The 17,052-nt window shown below is 39.0% G+C and overlaps 1 protein-coding gene across 1 annotated transcript in view; it reads left to right on the top strand.

Annotated features, from left to right (window-relative positions):
• ARHGAP18 (Rho GTPase activating protein 18) overlaps window positions 1-17,052 on the top strand; it is a 66,431-nt gene that overhangs the window by 34,280 nt on the left and 15,099 nt on the right. The window contains exons 5-10 of the mRNA XM_009880194.1: window positions 170-242; window positions 5,817-5,986; window positions 8,200-8,365; window positions 11,078-11,169; window positions 13,837-13,914; window positions 16,823-16,982. Of these exons, the coding sequence (XP_009878496.1) occupies window positions 170-242; window positions 5,817-5,986; window positions 8,200-8,365; window positions 11,078-11,169; window positions 13,837-13,914; window positions 16,823-16,982 (739 nt within the window). The remainder of the gene's footprint in view (window positions 1-169; window positions 243-5,816; window positions 5,987-8,199; window positions 8,366-11,077; window positions 11,170-13,836; window positions 13,915-16,822; window positions 16,983-17,052) is intronic.

Genomic DNA, 17,052 nt, shown 5'->3' with positions numbered 1-17,052 from the left:
AGATCCCTGTAGACTTCGGCAAAGGGTTTTCTATGGAAACACACAGGTGTGCTTCTGCACGGTCTTGAATTGCAGGAGTATGTGGTTTAGTGCTGCACAGAGTCAAAGGAGTTTCTACAACCATACATTTGTTTTTTATAGGCATGCATATTTATTGTTCCTTTTTTAGGTCTGTGATGGAAGTGAACCCTCAACTGTGAGAACAAGTGAAAACAAAAATGAAACACAAGATGGAACAAAAGGTAATGACAAACAACTCTTTTTTTTTTTTTTTTCCCTTTTGCTTTGTAGGCTTTCAACTACACAAGCAGCTACATAGGTCCATATTTCCAGTAACTTTTCAGCAAAAGAAAATGAAATTCTTATGAGAAACTGTTCTGGCCTGTGTTGTAGTGTTGTCAAGTTTTTAAGAGTGGCTGTAGATAGCATCCTTTGCGCCACCTGGGAGACCTTGTTTGTTACCAGCGATCGTCTTATAATGGAGTCATCTGGGAGAAGTCTCCTCTCATAGTTTATGCTTAGGTCTTTCCTGATACTTAATTTATCCCTACTGGTTTATCTCTGCTGTACAGTACAGGAAATGAAGCACTATACATAAGCTCATCAATGCGTACAAGAGAACAAAAACAAATGGACTATAAACATCCAAAGAAAGTGAGAACTGGCTATATATCTGCAGCTCAAAATGCAAAACAAAAACAGGGATGGAAGGAAAAAGTTGTTTACCTTTTTAAGGAAAATGGAAAAGAAATAGCATTCTGTGTGCGTAGGACTGGGTTATGTTCAACAGCGTGTGATTACACAAGACGGGTGCCGTACCCGTGGGACACCCCTCCCTCTCACTGCCAGGTAGGACAGAGCATCACAGAAGTCCTTAGCTGGTTCCATAGTTTCTGTTTTTAGAGTATGAATTTTAATGAAAGACTTTGACAAAGCTTTCTGCTGTTCTTCAGGTCCAATAATAAAAGCGTGGCTGCCCTGCCATCATCTTAGGTTTCTTCGAAGTAGGGGTTGCACCATGTCTGTTATGCTACCATAGCTATCACTGTGGAGATCAGGATATTAACTGGCAGCCATTTAAGCTTTAAGATACCGGATTGCTATTCTGCATTGTTTGTATGTTGGGTTTTCTTCTTCCGGGGGACTGGATAGCCCATAGGTGTTACACTGAACCCTATAGCCACTTAAATAGTCAGGCAGGCAGATCAAGTTCCCTACCGCAAGTTACTTATCTGTAATTAAGCCACCAAATAAACTTCTGCACCAGTTATAGAATACTAACCAGTAGTATTCTGGAAAAATGGTTACTTTAGGATTAGACTTAGAAAACAGCAACAGACAATACAGGATGTGCATGGAAGTTGAAGTGGAAGAAATGAATATAAACCAGCCCTGAATATCACCAAATCTGTGTGTTTCCAGAAGTGCCATTAATCCTTCCCTTCCTCCCTCTCAGCAAACCTCACTCCAATAAGAACAGTGAAAAATTCGGAGGACTGCCAGACTGCTGGTTCAGCACAAGGGAAGGAAGAGATGCCTGGTGCTTGTGTCAATAAACTGCACTGTAGGAGTCAGAGCTGGAAAATTACCAAGCAATTATTACAGAGTTTTTATCACATCTGGTTCTTTTTTTCCCAGTGGCCCTGGTGAACCCTTCAGAAATGGGAAGTTCTGAAAGGCAAATCCCATATGCTAGCTCTCCTCAGCACAGATTGCGATGTGGATGGCAAATGCAGTCTGCTTACATCCTGATACACTTCTGCTCTTGTCAACATGCTAAAGTGGGCTCTGCTCCCAAGATTGGAGCAGGAAGAAAAAATCAGTTCAATTTTGCAGTCAAACCATGCTAGTTTGGTGGTGTTAAAAGCACCGCACCTGTTTCCGTGCTGTGTTGTGATCTTTTCTCCAGAATGATGAGAAAATTAGTGTTACACAAAGTAAACGATGCCTGATATTGCAGAGATAAAAAATGCTTATGAAATCCAAATCCAAAGACATTATTTTAAAATGGAAACCCCCTTTGACAGGGAAGTAGTGCCAGTTTTACCTGAAAAATACGAATATCATCTCAGACATTATAAAGAAAATCCAAAGCTTAAATTGAGATGTCTTAAAACTGTTAGAATGAATGACTGGCCCTTCTCCAAAGGTGATGTCTCTGTTCAATTTGGTACTTGAATGCTTCATTCCCAAGTGCTTCTGCCAGACTGAGGATGATAATGGTTTGGCCTTAGAGCATACATGGCCTGCGTGAACCTGTGCTCATTCCTCCTTTCGTGCCAGTCTAACACACCTTGTTTCTTACCTAAACAATGTAAGCAAACTCAGGGAATAAATGAAGCCATTATGTATTTATTCTTTTCTGCCTGATCCTGCTCAAACAGAACAGTTTAATGAGTTCCTAAGACTTTTTGTTGGTAGATGAATATTAGGGTTTTTTTGGAAGGACCCTCACTTACTGGCTTTAAGTGCCTCTTTCTTTCATGTAGGTACAGAATGTGTCTACAGGAAACGAAAAGAAAATTCAGAGTCATGTATTAAGCTGTCCAAAGACGTTATCATTTTAACAATCCATAACAGTCACTAAAGACTAGCAATATGTTCAACAGCTATGAAAGAAAAAAAGTAATTATCTTTGGAAGCCTTTGAAAAGGAGTAAATAACCGTGTTGGTTGAGACCTCTCAAGAAATAAAAAGGAAAATATAAAGCAGATGAAAAGCTAAATACACGTTAGGTTATATCGGGAAGCAGCAAAAGTCATTTTACTGCGGGACTGCAGTTGTCCTGAACACACAGGATTAGCTACAAGGGAAGAACGTTAGATAAAACCACTGTGTAAGGGCAACCTCAAAGCATAATGATCTGGCAAATGGATGAAAGAATTGCATGAACTACATGTACCATGAGGGAAAAGAGCTGTGATGTTTGCTTCTTGATGGAGAAAAATAGGGAAAGGTGGTTGTATATTTTAATTAAAGACTTTGTTTCTGCTTTTCATTTTACATGATAAATGAGTAATCTATGGCTGGAGCGATAGAGTGTTAGTAAAAAGATTACAAAGTTTTTTATTTTCTATTTAAAATCATCTATGAATTAGCATTTTAGAGAAATGCTTTGTCAGTGTAAAAAAAAAACCCTAAATCAGCCATTCCACCTTTCCAATTATAAATTAAGATCTATCAGCATAGCTCCAGCGAGGTATACTTTAGATTCTCTAGCAAAACTGGGAAATAGCAAGGTTGACACTTCCGCTATTTCCATATCCTATTAAAAAGAAACCCAAAACGCAGCACCCACCCCGCTCCTGAATAATTCCCATCATTTTATCTGATGCTTAGATAGCACTGTGAACCAAGGAAAGGGTACAGGAGTAATGTAAAACACAGTTTCCACATCCTTAGAGACAATATTTACATTTTTCTGTATCACACTTGCATTCCTCTCATGAAATATTGCATGCAGTTGGCAGGTTGGCAGAATACCAAAGCTGCTTCCTCTTACAGCTGCTTCCTAGTTAGCGAATCCACAACAATAGGAGCAAGACTACGCGATCAAGAAGAAATTCCCCACTACAGCAGCATTTCCAGACCTTTAAAATGTGCACAGCATTATCAAGACATCTGCTTTACACAGCACCTTCCTATGACCACAGGACTGAAATAAGAGCTACTGCTGTATTGTTTGTTAACATCAGATCCCTCCCAGGCTGGTAGGAAGTATGTAGGTCACGTATAGGCCACATTAGCATGACAAAAGTCCTGGGGGGACGGGAACTGTTTTCCTTTAGTGTGGATACATTAAACAGTTTACATGATGTATACAGATATACTCACAGGGAGGCTGAAGATCGAAGCCAAGGATGAATTTGACCTTGGATATGTTTGGTTACTGAGTCTCATATATCTCTTTACCGAAAGGAGCAGCTCTAGTTTCAGGATCAGCTTAATCTTTAGCGTATGCCCCAGACGCCTTTCGGGGTCTATGGAAAGTGAGGAGAAGCTACTCTGGAAAGAGCAGGTGGTGAGTAACACACACAACAGGCAAAATTTGGAAATGTTTTATTTTACTTCTCACAGCGTTGCTTGGTTGTAAGTAGAGTCAAAGTGTTAGCTGAAATCCACCTTCTCTTTCTGGAAGTATCTCATTGAAGTACCAGTGGTTGCATAAAGTGCTGTGCCCTACCAGAGAGTGGCTGTGGTGACTGCAGCCACTTGCCTGTCAGGTCCCCTGAGTTCGGCCCCAGCAGACTGAGATCATTTTCAAGACTCACTCTGAAGAATATCCGAGACTGGTCTTGTTTTTTGTATAGTCTTTCAATTAGATGCGGATACGATTCAGAAAAATTTTCTAGCTGATGTATTTTATTTTTTTTTAAACTTGATGCTTCAGATACTGTTTGGGTTGCGTACTTGCAGCTCAGCTCTTTTGCAGACAACTGAAAGTATCGGTGTGGAGCAGCACTTCCCTGATGACTTCTCTCTTAATCAGCCTATCTGCAGCCTTTCCCCTGCTTCAATGTCAAATGTTGCTGTAGCTGTAACTATTTTGGGGGATTTTTTTTTCTGGCTTGGTTTCGCATAGTTATTCCAGGCCATACAAAAATTTTCCACAGCGGTGTAAAGAAATTAATCTATTATGTTACACAATATTATTACACTAAAGCATACGTAGTGCTCGTGGTTCTCCTTCTCCACTCATGTCCATTTCCATCCCACTTTTCCTGCACTTGTGGTATGTTAGCTTTGAACAGGCTGCAGTCTCCTGCGGGTAGGAGCCAGTGGCAGAATCACGGTCCCATTGAAATAAGCAGGATTGATTTTTTTATATTTGTGCTGGTTTGAAGAAAGCCTGAATTTCATCACAAATACTTGCAAGGTATTTGTAATGTCTTGTACAAGGAACCTAGTCCTGGATGTTAAGAAGCAGCACATCACAAGAGAGATGGTGGAGAGATCAGAATCTTTCTCTCGCTAAACTGTCTCTGATGCTTTGTATTAAATAGTGTTATTTACAATATAATTTTCCTCTTGCTTCTTTCATGATGTATTTTAGCTTCAGACTAAAAAGCGACGGTTATTTTACTATGAAATTAGATGTCTTCTTTTTCTAAAAGCAGAACTGCCTCTGCCCTTTATTCCTTCTGTTGTTTTTTTAAAAAAAATATTCTAAATTTGTCTAGTGTTTGATTCCTTTAAGGAACAAAGAAAGAGAAGTAAGGCCATTGTTGTGTATTTAGTCCTTCCCTGTGTCATAGAAACGTGTCCAAACAGTTTTGAGGAATGTAGACTCTTCAAAGTGAGGTGAGGACAAGAATGTTGGGACAAAGACATGATAAGTGTACTCCCTGTTATTCCCAGATGTTAGTGCTTTGGATCATACAGGAAACATTCTCTTTTGCTTTTGAAATTTTAACAGCAGGAAGAATTGATGATTTGGTTGCAAGATGTGACAGTCTTTGAGGCTGGAAAGTGTTTGATGGCAAGAAACTTCTGATGCCAAAGCTGTTTGGCTCTGGAAGATTCTGGGAGTCTGCTGTTTGTTTGAGGTGATTGGCTTTATCCTTTCATAGTAAATAAATAGGAGAAAACTCCATGCCTTGACAGAATTATTCAAGAAAAATTACAAAAGGTGGACCCTTGTAATAAGCTAAATTTTCGACTGATATAAAAAAATGCAGAAATAGGTGAATTTGCAACCAGAAAGTCCATCCCTTGCACAGCATTAACTTCTACTTGGTTTTAAACTTACTCTCATGCACTGAGTGGTGCTCAATTGTGCTCCTGTTGATTATTAGGTTTTTTTACTTTGTTTTCAGGTCCAAAGTTCAGTCTTGGAAGGGATGAGCAGAAGAGCCCACCTGAAGACATGCCGTTTTCGGACACTGACATCAATTTAGAGATACCATTTGCAGAACAGGCAGCTAATCTCAAAGACAGCTCAGTAGGCAAAATGTGCAAGGGTGGAGGGGGTGACACTCTTCTCCCGGTAAGTGTTTCCTATTTATTGCTCTCATTCTTTGTTTTTACTAGTGGTACTGTTTGGATGGTATTTATCTGATAGTGGGTGAATTAGATTTAGAACATCATAAGATCCAGCTTCGTGGAGATAGACCTTCTCAAGACAACTCATTTTTGGTAATAGTATTCTCAATAACATGGAAGTAATTACTTTTATGCCTATTTTTGTCATTGTCTGTCTGGCAAAATGCACTCTATGTTTAAGCAACAATGGACTGGTAATACTAAGCTGGAATAGTGGTAATTGTACACAAACTGTATCCTTACTTCATTTGTTTACAGCCCCTTTTGCTGTTGTCTGAGGTGAGATGATTTGCCTCCGTAATAAAAATCTCTGTTGTCATTTAAAAAGGGTTGGTGGATGCCTGTAGAAACCTTGTGCAGTTATCCAGTGCAGATAGATGAGGGATGAAAATGAAGAACAGAATGGTCTGTAGAAGTCCAAGGTCAAATGGCAAGAAATCAAGGGTTTCTGCTCAGTTTTACTTTCCAACTTGTAAGAAAAAATGGCTCGTTCTGGTTGAATTCAAATAAATACAAAAGAAGATCCTCCAGGGCATTTTGTTGTTGATCCTCAGGCATCTCTTTGAGGATCTCTCTCTACCTAACAGTTCGTGAATATGCAGTTACCTGTGACTTGTAAACTAATGACTGGTGTGAAAAACATCTTTTTTTTCCCCCTAACAGTGTATGCAAACATGTCTGAGTAAACATAGTGTCCAAAGTAATGATGTTTCACAGTTCTTCAAACACTTAATTTAGATAAGGACACATGCAGTTCTTCAAATAGTAATTACCCCATGTATCCTAGTTTAAACATTATAAACCAGACACTAATGGCTATTTAGAAATGGATTCTAAAGTGTTTGAGTCATGTTTCTCTAATGCAGCCTGTAACAAGGAAACGATTGCTGTACTCTAACTTACTTCTGTATATATGTGCATATATGTATGCATAATACATATATTAATTATACTTTTAGTTAGTGTTATGAAGGATTGCTCAAAGACATGGCTATCGGATTTCTCCTTCAGTGATGAAAGGAGTTGCAAAATGATAGGAAAAAAAGGGAGTTACCTATTTAAATCTTCATTTTTTATTTGTTGCACTTTTGTCATTGGCAGTTATTTTTAAACATACATGTTTGTGCAAGTCAATGAAACCTCAAGGCAGGAAACTGACTATTTATCTACAATTTGTAAATTATGCTTATGTTTTGGTTTGTGCCCTTGTAGTCATGTACCACAACCACCAATTCATCTGTACTATCACTGGGTTTTTACGGGATGAGAAAATCATTCTGGAGTATAATATATCTTTGCAAATGGAAGAAGGTCTTGTCAACCTTCCTGCTTTGCGTCACACATGCTGCTCATGTCAGGCACAGGCAAGAGTCTTACTTAGAAGCCAGCTGGTGAGAGAAAGAGTTAAAAAGCTCTGTGAGTTGGGAATTTCCTCTCCCTCGCCCTCTCGGCTCAATTCCTTATATTTGTCTCTGACTTCAGCTTCTGAGCATTTAGTTCAGTAGAAATGAGCCATAATTAAGGATCCCCCTTCCCTAAGAAGGGAACCCCTTTATTATTACAATATGGCAGCCAAATATGTTATTTTGTGTGCATAAGTGACAAGGGTTTTCTATCCCAGTTGCACATGCATAGGATTGTTCATGGACAGCCGTTTCCACCACTATAAATTGCAAAAGGATGCAGAACGTGGTGGTGTGGGAGGTGGTTACACGCAGGACAAAGCCAGACTCTTCTTGGAGGTGCACAGTGAAAGGACAAGAGGCAATGGACACAAGTGACGACAGGGGAAATTCTGTTTTGCAAAATAAAAAAAGTCCCCGTGAGAGCATTAAGGACTGGAACGGTTGCCCATAGAGATTATTGGGAGTTTTCAAAATTCAGTTGGACAACACAACAACCAACACTATCAGACTTTGAATTTAGCCTTGATTTGAGCAGGCAGTTGAATTAAATGACCTCCAGAAGTCACTAGGAACCTAAATCCTCCGATGATTTTGAGATCATCTGCTTTTTAACCTACTTGAGGGATTCTCCCGTGATTTAGTCAGTAACAGCAGGCTTCATGATGAAAGGTTGTGCCCTGAAGGAAGCACAGCCTTCGAGCTAAGTAATTTGTTATGGATTATTCACTCTGCTGCAAATCTCTGCTTTTAGAATTTCAGGCTGCCGAAGGACAAAACAGGTACCACAAAGATTGGTGACCTGGCCCCTCAGGACATGAAGAAAGTCTATTCTTTAGCACTGATTGAATTAACTGCTCTCTATGACATACTTGGGACAGAATTCAAGCAGCAAAAAGCTGTAAAAGTAAAAACCAAAGGTGAGTCGGTGTTTCATATTCTGAACCAAATGGGTCTGATTTAATCCAATAAAACAAATGCATCCAGTTCTTTATGATTTTCCAGCAGAAAATTTATATTATTATATAAATGGTAACATAGGTCCTGAGCAGCATTTGATTTGATTTGAACTTAAAGCAAGTTCATGCACATAGTCACTCCAGCTACGGGACCGTGCTCTTTGTCTAAAGTTAAAACTCAGGTGAGTCACTGAGTGAAGAAGGGGAACTATCTTAGTAGTGTGCTGGGCAGGAAGAATTGCCTCACAGAAGTTTGTATGTGCTGATATATTTCCTGGGAGGGCGTGTGTATGTGCTCTTTGTGGGTATTCTTTTCCTGCTTTCCTGAAGGTAGGTACTTTTATGGTTGGGCTCAATGATACTAAAGGTCTTTTCCAACCTAAATAATTCTGTGATTCTGTGATTCTACCTGACTTTTTTGCTTTCATTGCTCTTGGCTGGAGATGCTGGAAGCCTTTGTCACCTGCTTTCCTCTTCTGTGTGGTACAAACTTCCCTGTGTCACGTAGGCCTTGCCCATCCAGTATTTACTCAGACCATAATTCAGTTTTTATGCTGAATGGTATCATATTAAGTGGAAGATCTGGGCTGTTGCAGAGGATGTCAAGACAGCTGCAACAGGTTATTTTGCTGTGCAAGCCCTTGGAGCATATGTATAATCACAGTGCTTTTCTTGGGAACATGGGTGCATGGAAACCAATTTAAAGATGCTAGAAGTTTTCAGTGCTTTGTTTGTTTTCTGAATTTCTGGCTTCTGCTAAACACTTTACAAGAGCTTGAAATGTGTTACCAGTTAATCACAAGCCTGCTTGGGCCAAAACCCTGTTGTCAAGGTTCAGTGAATGTGACAGCTCACTTTAAATAATTGAAAGCAACAGAGAGGGTTGAGAGATATATAGCAAGGTACAATAGATTCTTCAGAATATGTTCTTCACTTTAAAGTAGTACAAAATGACTTTTTAAATGCAAAAGGCATACACAGAAACATGTACGAGGCCTTGATCCTTTAAAAGCATTTTCTTCTTGCAGAAGTGCTTGTGCTTTCGCTAAAAAACAGAGTCAGAAGACTTTCTTCTCTTGTATTTTCTGTCTTGGTTTTAATTTATTCTTCTTACCAAATTTATTGTTAAGCATTATTATCTGAATGACAGGCATTCATGAAAAACTTTGAATTGATTAAAAACTTTTTTAAAAGTTAAAAAAGATGGCCTAGGTGCATGGAAATGTGTAGGTAATAGACAATGACGTCACCCTTTCTGCCACACAAATCTGCCTCTGCAATGTGATGCCTTCAGTGCTTTGTTGCTCTACCTGACCCTCACCTCTTTACTCCTGAATTGTTGTTTGGCCAATTGACTTATACAATGGCAGATCTATTGGCTGTTCCCCTTTGTGCTTGAGTATGTAAAGATGATGAAAACATAATTCTGGGGAACGCTGTGCTGTGTCCATCCCTGCCTTTCTCTTGACCTCCTACAGTTTGTTTCTCCAACTTCATCTCATTAGAAACTTTTATTATTGACAAGATCTTCAAGATGGTAAAACTATGGGGTATGGATATTTACTGTATGTATAAGTCCCTGCATCTTTTATAGGTAGACTTTTTATGCTGATAGAGATACAAGAACTCCCTGATTTGGCACTGAAACATGTTTCTTTGACATATATTCTCCTTTGACGTTCCCTCAAGGGCTGACATCGTTTTAGTAATTACAGCTGTTCTGTGCTCAATATTGGCGCGGCATCATACCAAGCAGGAGTTTTTAGCTGCATGTAGTGTTATGTGCTGTTTCAGAAAAATTGCACATACAGCAATTACCAGTACTAAAGACGGAGAAGTTCTATGTCAGCCATCTTTGGGTTAGTCATTACTTAGTATAGCTCTCTTTAATGGTCATTCACTTCTATTCAGCTGGGCCAAAAACACATGGGAGTCCCATTTACTTGAAGACTAAGGTTTGTTTTGCATCAGGGCTAGATTAACTGAGACAAGATTCCATTATTTTTTTTTCAGTTGCATTGTTTTAGCACTATTGTAAAGGCTATTTTCTAACCACAACTCAACTTTACTTTTGCTTTTACTAAAAAAAGAAAAAAAGCAAAAAGCAAAACACCTTTGGCAAGATGGTGATCTTGCTATCCTGCCAATGTTGCATAATGCGAAAACACAGGGGCTGAAAAGCTGCTTTCAAAACAGTGATAGAGAAGTGTTCAGAGTAGCTCTGGGTGATAATTACATCTGTCTTATTTTGGTAGCCAAATTTCTGGATATTTTACTCAGTCCATTGGTATCTTAACAATAATAACTTGCATTGAGTGATGAAGATCTGTATTACAGGGTCATCATCACACCCATTCTGCAAAACAGAACCACGCAGATGGTTCATTTATGCAGTTCGCTTCACTGTACTGCAGAATATGTGGATGGCAATCTGAAGTCTGAACAGAAGACTTCTGATTTATGGTCAAAGAAAGAGACGAATGAATCCTTTTAGCCAGAATGCTTTGTGTAATAACTCGATTGACGAAGGCATTCAAACACTTTGAACAAAAGGTCAATAGCTGTGAATGTATTGAATAAGCTTATCGCTTCAAAAATGTGGGTTTATGCCATTATCACATGCACTGGAACAGATGTGGGTAATACCTCAGTTTCTTTTGCTTTATTCTTCAGACTCTGGCTTGTTTGGTGTCCCACTGTCAGTTTTACTGGAACAGGATCAGAAGAAGGTGCCAGGAACCAAGATCCCACTAATTTTTCAAAAGGTAAATAGGCACGATCAAGTCAACTTGTTACATACCTGCAAATGACAAACAAATAACATTTTGTCCTTGATTTGTTTGCTCCCTGTAGCACATTTTTCAGTTTATTACTCTAATCAATCAAAGTTATTGTAACTTTTGTTTGCAGCTTTACTTAGTAATTCAGTAAATGTGATACTTTGCTTTGTCTCAGATGTATTTTGGGTTAAAGGAATCAAGTTCAGGTTTTGTTACAACTGGTCTCCATGATTTAGGCAAGTTTACTAATAAGCCTGTGAAAACTAGCAATCAGCATAAAAAAACCCTGGAGCCAAATTCCATTTCATAAAGGTGGTGTAACTTCCATTATTATTAAGGCTGCCCTTTATTTTTGTCAGAGCAGATACTTGAAACTCCATAGAAATTCTCAATCCCTGGCCCAGAGGCTGAACCTACTTTTCTCGGAAGTGGTTTTCTCCTTTCAGAAGTGATTTGGGCCACAAGGCACGTGGCTAGGGGGTGGGAATCGGGCTAGGTAACTGCCTCTGGTGGTAGCAGCAGCCGCCCTTTTCTAGAAGATTTGTTGCTTTAGTACATGGGGGTGTGCTTTAGCCTGTATCATGTTACGGTAATGGGGAAGATAATGGGAAAGATGATGGAGGTGCTGGATTTACTGCCAATACATCACAGGTCTCATTGCATGAGAAGGGAGAGACCACAGTGCGTGGACCTGTCCTAACACTGACAGAAACTCAGTGCTGTGTCATCACTGTTTCAGTAGGTTTGGGAACCTGCTTGTTAAGTTATTTTTCAAGAAACAGAAAAATAAAAGTAGTTTTGCATCACTCTCTCAAAACTACTGCTCTATCATTCAGCCTAGAAATTAATTCCTCAGGATCGTAAAAATACATTTCTGGGAAAGATGCTATCTAGAAAAAAAGAAATCAAATGGCAAAAAGTGATTGATCACTGTGCTATCCTAGCAACATAGTAAGCATAGTTCTTCAGGAAGAAAATTCGACATAAACATTTCTAGCTTATAGATGTGATTTGTTTTGCAAGGTGTCATTTGGAATACAGTTTTTCTTTAAATGAGAATATGAAAAGAAAAAGTTTCCAATTTCTCCTGCCTGTTCTCTACAGCACATGCCTTCCAAGAATAGGGGATTTATATAAAGTGCAAGAAAGAACATTTTTTTGCATGCTGATTTTTGAATGTACCTTGGTCATCACTAAAATGAAACACAGTAAGCTAATAGGAATGCTACTTCATTTAAAAAAACCCAAACTTTTAACAAAAAAAAATACACCTGGTTTTTATTTCATTGAGGAATTGTGGTTTAAAATAATGACATAATTTAGCCTAGGGCTCTTTTGACTGGAAAATCTGAGGGTAATACCAATCTATGTATCTCCACCAGTTTCTGCTGATAGTAATTCAGGTCTCTGGCCTGCTAAGGAAGCCATGCAAAGCAGCTCTGACAGAGATGTAGAGGGGATTTCCTGCAGGGAAGAGGCTGGTGGTGGCCAGCGGGCACCTCTTCCTGCCTGCCAAGGGGGCACTTGTGAGTGAGTGTGTGTGAAGAAGTCGTGGCCGCTGGCAGTGACACCAGACCTTGCCTCCCCCTAGACGTGGTCATGGTGGCAAATCACATAACATGCCCACAGCGTCTTTGTGTCCAACAGATGAGAGCGGCAGCCACTGCTCTGTTGTAAGCTGGGTACAGTGAGAGTTGGATGTGGCCAGTTAGCACTTTTCCTTTTCCTTACCAAGGAAGATATACCAGGGTGACACCTTTAGTGCTGTTTTCTAACTTCGTGGCTTTTTCTGTCTGATCTTTTTTCATTATCTGTTCATTATCAGCATTTATCAGTTACCTAAATACAGTGGTAGGTAAACCCCCTTTAATTTCTGTAAATGGAGAAAACACAACTGTGTTGCATAATTTTTCTTACTTGAGCTAGCGCAGGAAGGTATGTAACAAAGGCACTGCCCTAATTAAACATTGTGAGAACCATTTGTGCTAAAATGATGTCATCAGCTTTTGACATTTACAAATTTCTTTTCAATACTCTTAGATCCATCCTTCAGGGAATACTTCTAGGCATATCTTGTAGAGAAACAGAATTTATGATATGTGTTTTAAGTACTTTTATAGAATTTCAGCTGATTTATCTAAGCCATATGTAGGACTGCAAACTGTTGAGTTTGTTAGGAAAATGCCAGGATTTTCAAAACTGAAGCTTTCTTAGAGCCTAAAAGTGCTTAGGTCTTCTCTGGTAAAGTTGCATTTGTGAGAAAGTTAGTACTGTATCTCCAATGTTACCTTAATTGTTTTGCTTTAGAGATACTTTAACAAGGGTATTAATTGGGATTTATTTTTTAAGACAGTAATTTTGGAAAAAAGTTGCTTCAGTGTCTGAAGCAGGTCTAAGAAAATACAGTTTTCTTCTTTAATAAAATAGACAAACTCTTCTTTAATAGTGTTCATAAAACAGGTAAGAGCCATGTTAAATTTTTTTTTCTACAACAACTGTAATCCATTTGTAAACTGTGTTTGTACTTGTTACATATGTGCATGCGCATACGCATGCATACATACATACATAAAGGCTCTGGTATATCAGCACTATCTACTAGTAATTTTTAGTTGGCATCTTCATCCATGCAGTTTGCTTTGTGTTTGACAGCTGATTGCCCAGATAGAAGAGGCAACTCTGGAAACAGAAGGACTTCTTAGAATACCAGGAGTTGCAACAAGAGTAAAGGTAAATCATTGCACAGATTCTCAACATCCCCGAAAACTTACCTGTGCTTACTCATTCTATTTTATTTTTGAAATATATTTTAATACCAGGTTGTTACAAAGTTTTTTTAAAAACAGGAAGCAAAATCTCTTTACAAAGAAAACTGAGTTATATTAGCCAGGAAGCTGATCATTTCATCCAGGGTAGTTTTGGGGAAAAGACCGGAGTTCGAGTTTGAAGGAGAGTCAAGGCTACGTTTCAAATTCAGTTGTGCCAAATTCTCATTAATTCTTGGCATGAGCTTTCCAGCCTTTTGCTTTTTCCCTGAACCAGCTTAATCATCTGAATAGCTCATACATAGTCTTTCTACCCCAGGAGGAAGCTTTTCTCTGGCATTGTGAGCCTGTTTTAATAGCTAGACTTAACCTGTGTTACAGGGCAAGGTAGCCAGCATGCACTGAAGAACCTCTCACATTTATTTTTATGAACAGCAATCAGCTCACTAAGCACAATCTTGTTAGGCACATCCATGCACACCGACACTTTGCAGAGTGAGTGCCAATTGCATGCGGACTCTTTCTCACCCTGATCTGCGATGCAATAAATGTTTTACCTAAACACAGGCAACCAGAAGTAAGCAAACCGCTTAGCGCTTCTCAGCCTAACAAACCACTCGTTTCCCAGTATTTGCTGTAATGCAGGAAACTAAATACACAGTATGATTCACGCCAAGAGTCAATGTGTTAAAAAGATGGTCTGAACTGGCCTTAAATTCTAAACAGAAAGGACCATTTAAGTGGATTCAGCTGTCCAAAGACGTCTGCCAGCCACTGTTGTGTAGAACTTGGTCCAGCAGCTGGTTCATTAGAAACAACTGAAAGAAGGGAATATTATGGAAACTGGCTTTCTTTGTTTACCAGTAACTAAGATGATATTTTTTTTACAATTTTCCTCCATTCTTTCTTTTCCGCTTTTCATCAGTTCTGCATACTGGAATGATTTTGAAGTGATTTTGTTTATTTGTTTATTCTTTTATTTTATCAGTTTAATATGGTTTCTCAGGCAGGGAATCATTCACTGTTTGACTTACATTAATTTTTTACCTCTTTATTTGCAGGAGCTGCTTCTTTGAATTAAGCAATTGTTTTGTTAGCAAAGAGATTAAGTTCCTTTACTTATTCAAATAGAAATTTTTATAGAAAACCAAAGAATTTAGCATACTAAAGGACTGATGTTTTCTCATAATTTTCTTAAACTTTTTTTCTCCTATAGAAAAAGAAAATATTTTCCTCATTATGTAGTTTTATAGAAAGGCACAGATAATCTCAAGAAAAAATATTTTGCTGTCTTATTCCACAGATTTTAGGGTTATTATTGAAAAAATGTATTGCATATACCTCATAGTTAAATACATTTACTTTAAAATCTAAACATTGGTGCATTCGGACTCATAGATGACATTTCTCCCCTTGCCTCTCAGATAGAATGATTCATTTTATCTAGATGTTTAATACTGCATTTGCCACAGTGATTTGGTAAGAATGTGGACTGAGGATCTGATGAGACTCAGGGGGAGAATTTTCATCTTTAATTCTTGCTTTTGTTGATGAGCAGGAAATCATACCCACATGACTTCAGACATCTGGGTTAGGATCTGTGCACCTTTGAACCCCCGACGTGATCAGTGGAGACAGAAGATCTCTCTGGAGGGCAGTTGAAAACATCCAACTTTTATATCAACCTAAGTGTCCACATTTTCTTTAGAAATAGATCCAGTTTCCATTTGGACAAAGTTAAATTTAATGAGAACAGTTCTTTTAAAGTGTATGTAGTATTCTCCATCCAATGTGCCCTTGTTGTCCAGATAAATAATTAAGGCCATATTTTTCCATAACACTTCCCCTCACTTCATCTCACATACTTTAGAAAATAAGCCAGCTCTTCTGTCCTTTTCTGTCTGGAATAACTGAGGCAAGAAGAAGGGAGGGACTTGTGAGAAGTGCCTCGGGGCCACTGGCCTTATACTGAAGCCACTTCCCACTCTGCCAGAGTGGGAAATAAATGAAGGGGGTGCAAGGCCAGGACTGATGCTTAATGGGAAACTAAGAAAGACTCAGTCTTTGCAGCATGTTCCCATTCGTACATCTCTGGAGGCCCAGTAATAACGCTGCCATGGGAGCAGGGCAGGTATATGATAATGCCCACTGCCAACAGTATCCTGCCCTTTCCCAACCCCAGAGTGATGAGGTATCACTGAGACTTTCAGTGCTGTTTATTCTGCTGCATAACTTCATGTTTTGCAGTACAGTCCCCTTCCATAGAGGGCACGTTTGATATTCAGTGCTAGGTAAAGCTGTATGTACCCAGTGGTATGGAGTTCCCTGTAGATGGCAAGACATCCAGCCATGTAGTCACAGAAATCTTTTCCCTGTGTTTTAAAAAGAGAATCAGCCTCACCTTAGTGTATGTTTTGATAGGAAGCTGTGTGTCAACATGCATAATTGCCATATTTGTTTATGAAAATGGCCATGCATGCATTACAGCAACACCCTTTGGTAGTAGTTTGAGAATTGCTATGTATATCAGCCATGTCTTAATATTTTGGGGGAGCGGAAGTCATAACCCCTATGTGAATGATATGGCTATGATACCTGGTTCTTACAGTATATTCCATATGGCCCTGAGGCAGGCCCATGGGATTTCTTCCTACGTGATTTGGCCATCTGCTGCCTATTACTATATGTTTGCTTGCGGTGCTTCTGATCCCCAATTTATCTTTTTGTAGCAAAAGATCATCAGCAGCTGGAGTTAAGTGATATTTCAGATCTCTTTTCCCCCTTTCAAAGTATGGAAAGTATTGCTGTGTGTATAATGCATGACTTCCAGCAGCCAAGCGTTATTGGTGCTCTCTGTATCTACTGCCTTTCAGAGTCTTTGCCAAGAACTGGAAGCAAAATTTTATGAAGGGACTTTCAACTGGGAAAATGTAAAGCAACATGATGCAGCAAGTCTTTTAAAACTCTTCATCCGTGAACTGCCTCAGCCTCTCCTCACTGTAGAATATCTCAAAGCTTTCCAAGATGTGCAGAGTGAGTAGTGTCCTTTCTGTCTCAACTGCAAAGAATTGATACTAGTGCAGAGAAGTGCCTCTTCGCCATA

Source organism: Charadrius vociferus, unplaced genomic scaffold (genome assembly GCF_000708025.1).
Source record: "Charadrius vociferus isolate BGI_N301 unplaced genomic scaffold, ASM70802v2 scaffold82, whole genome shotgun sequence".
In the NCBI taxonomy this organism is placed as follows: Eukaryota; Metazoa; Chordata; class Aves; order Charadriiformes; family Charadriidae; genus Charadrius; species Charadrius vociferus.
This window is presented reverse-complemented; position numbering and strand designations above follow the sequence as displayed.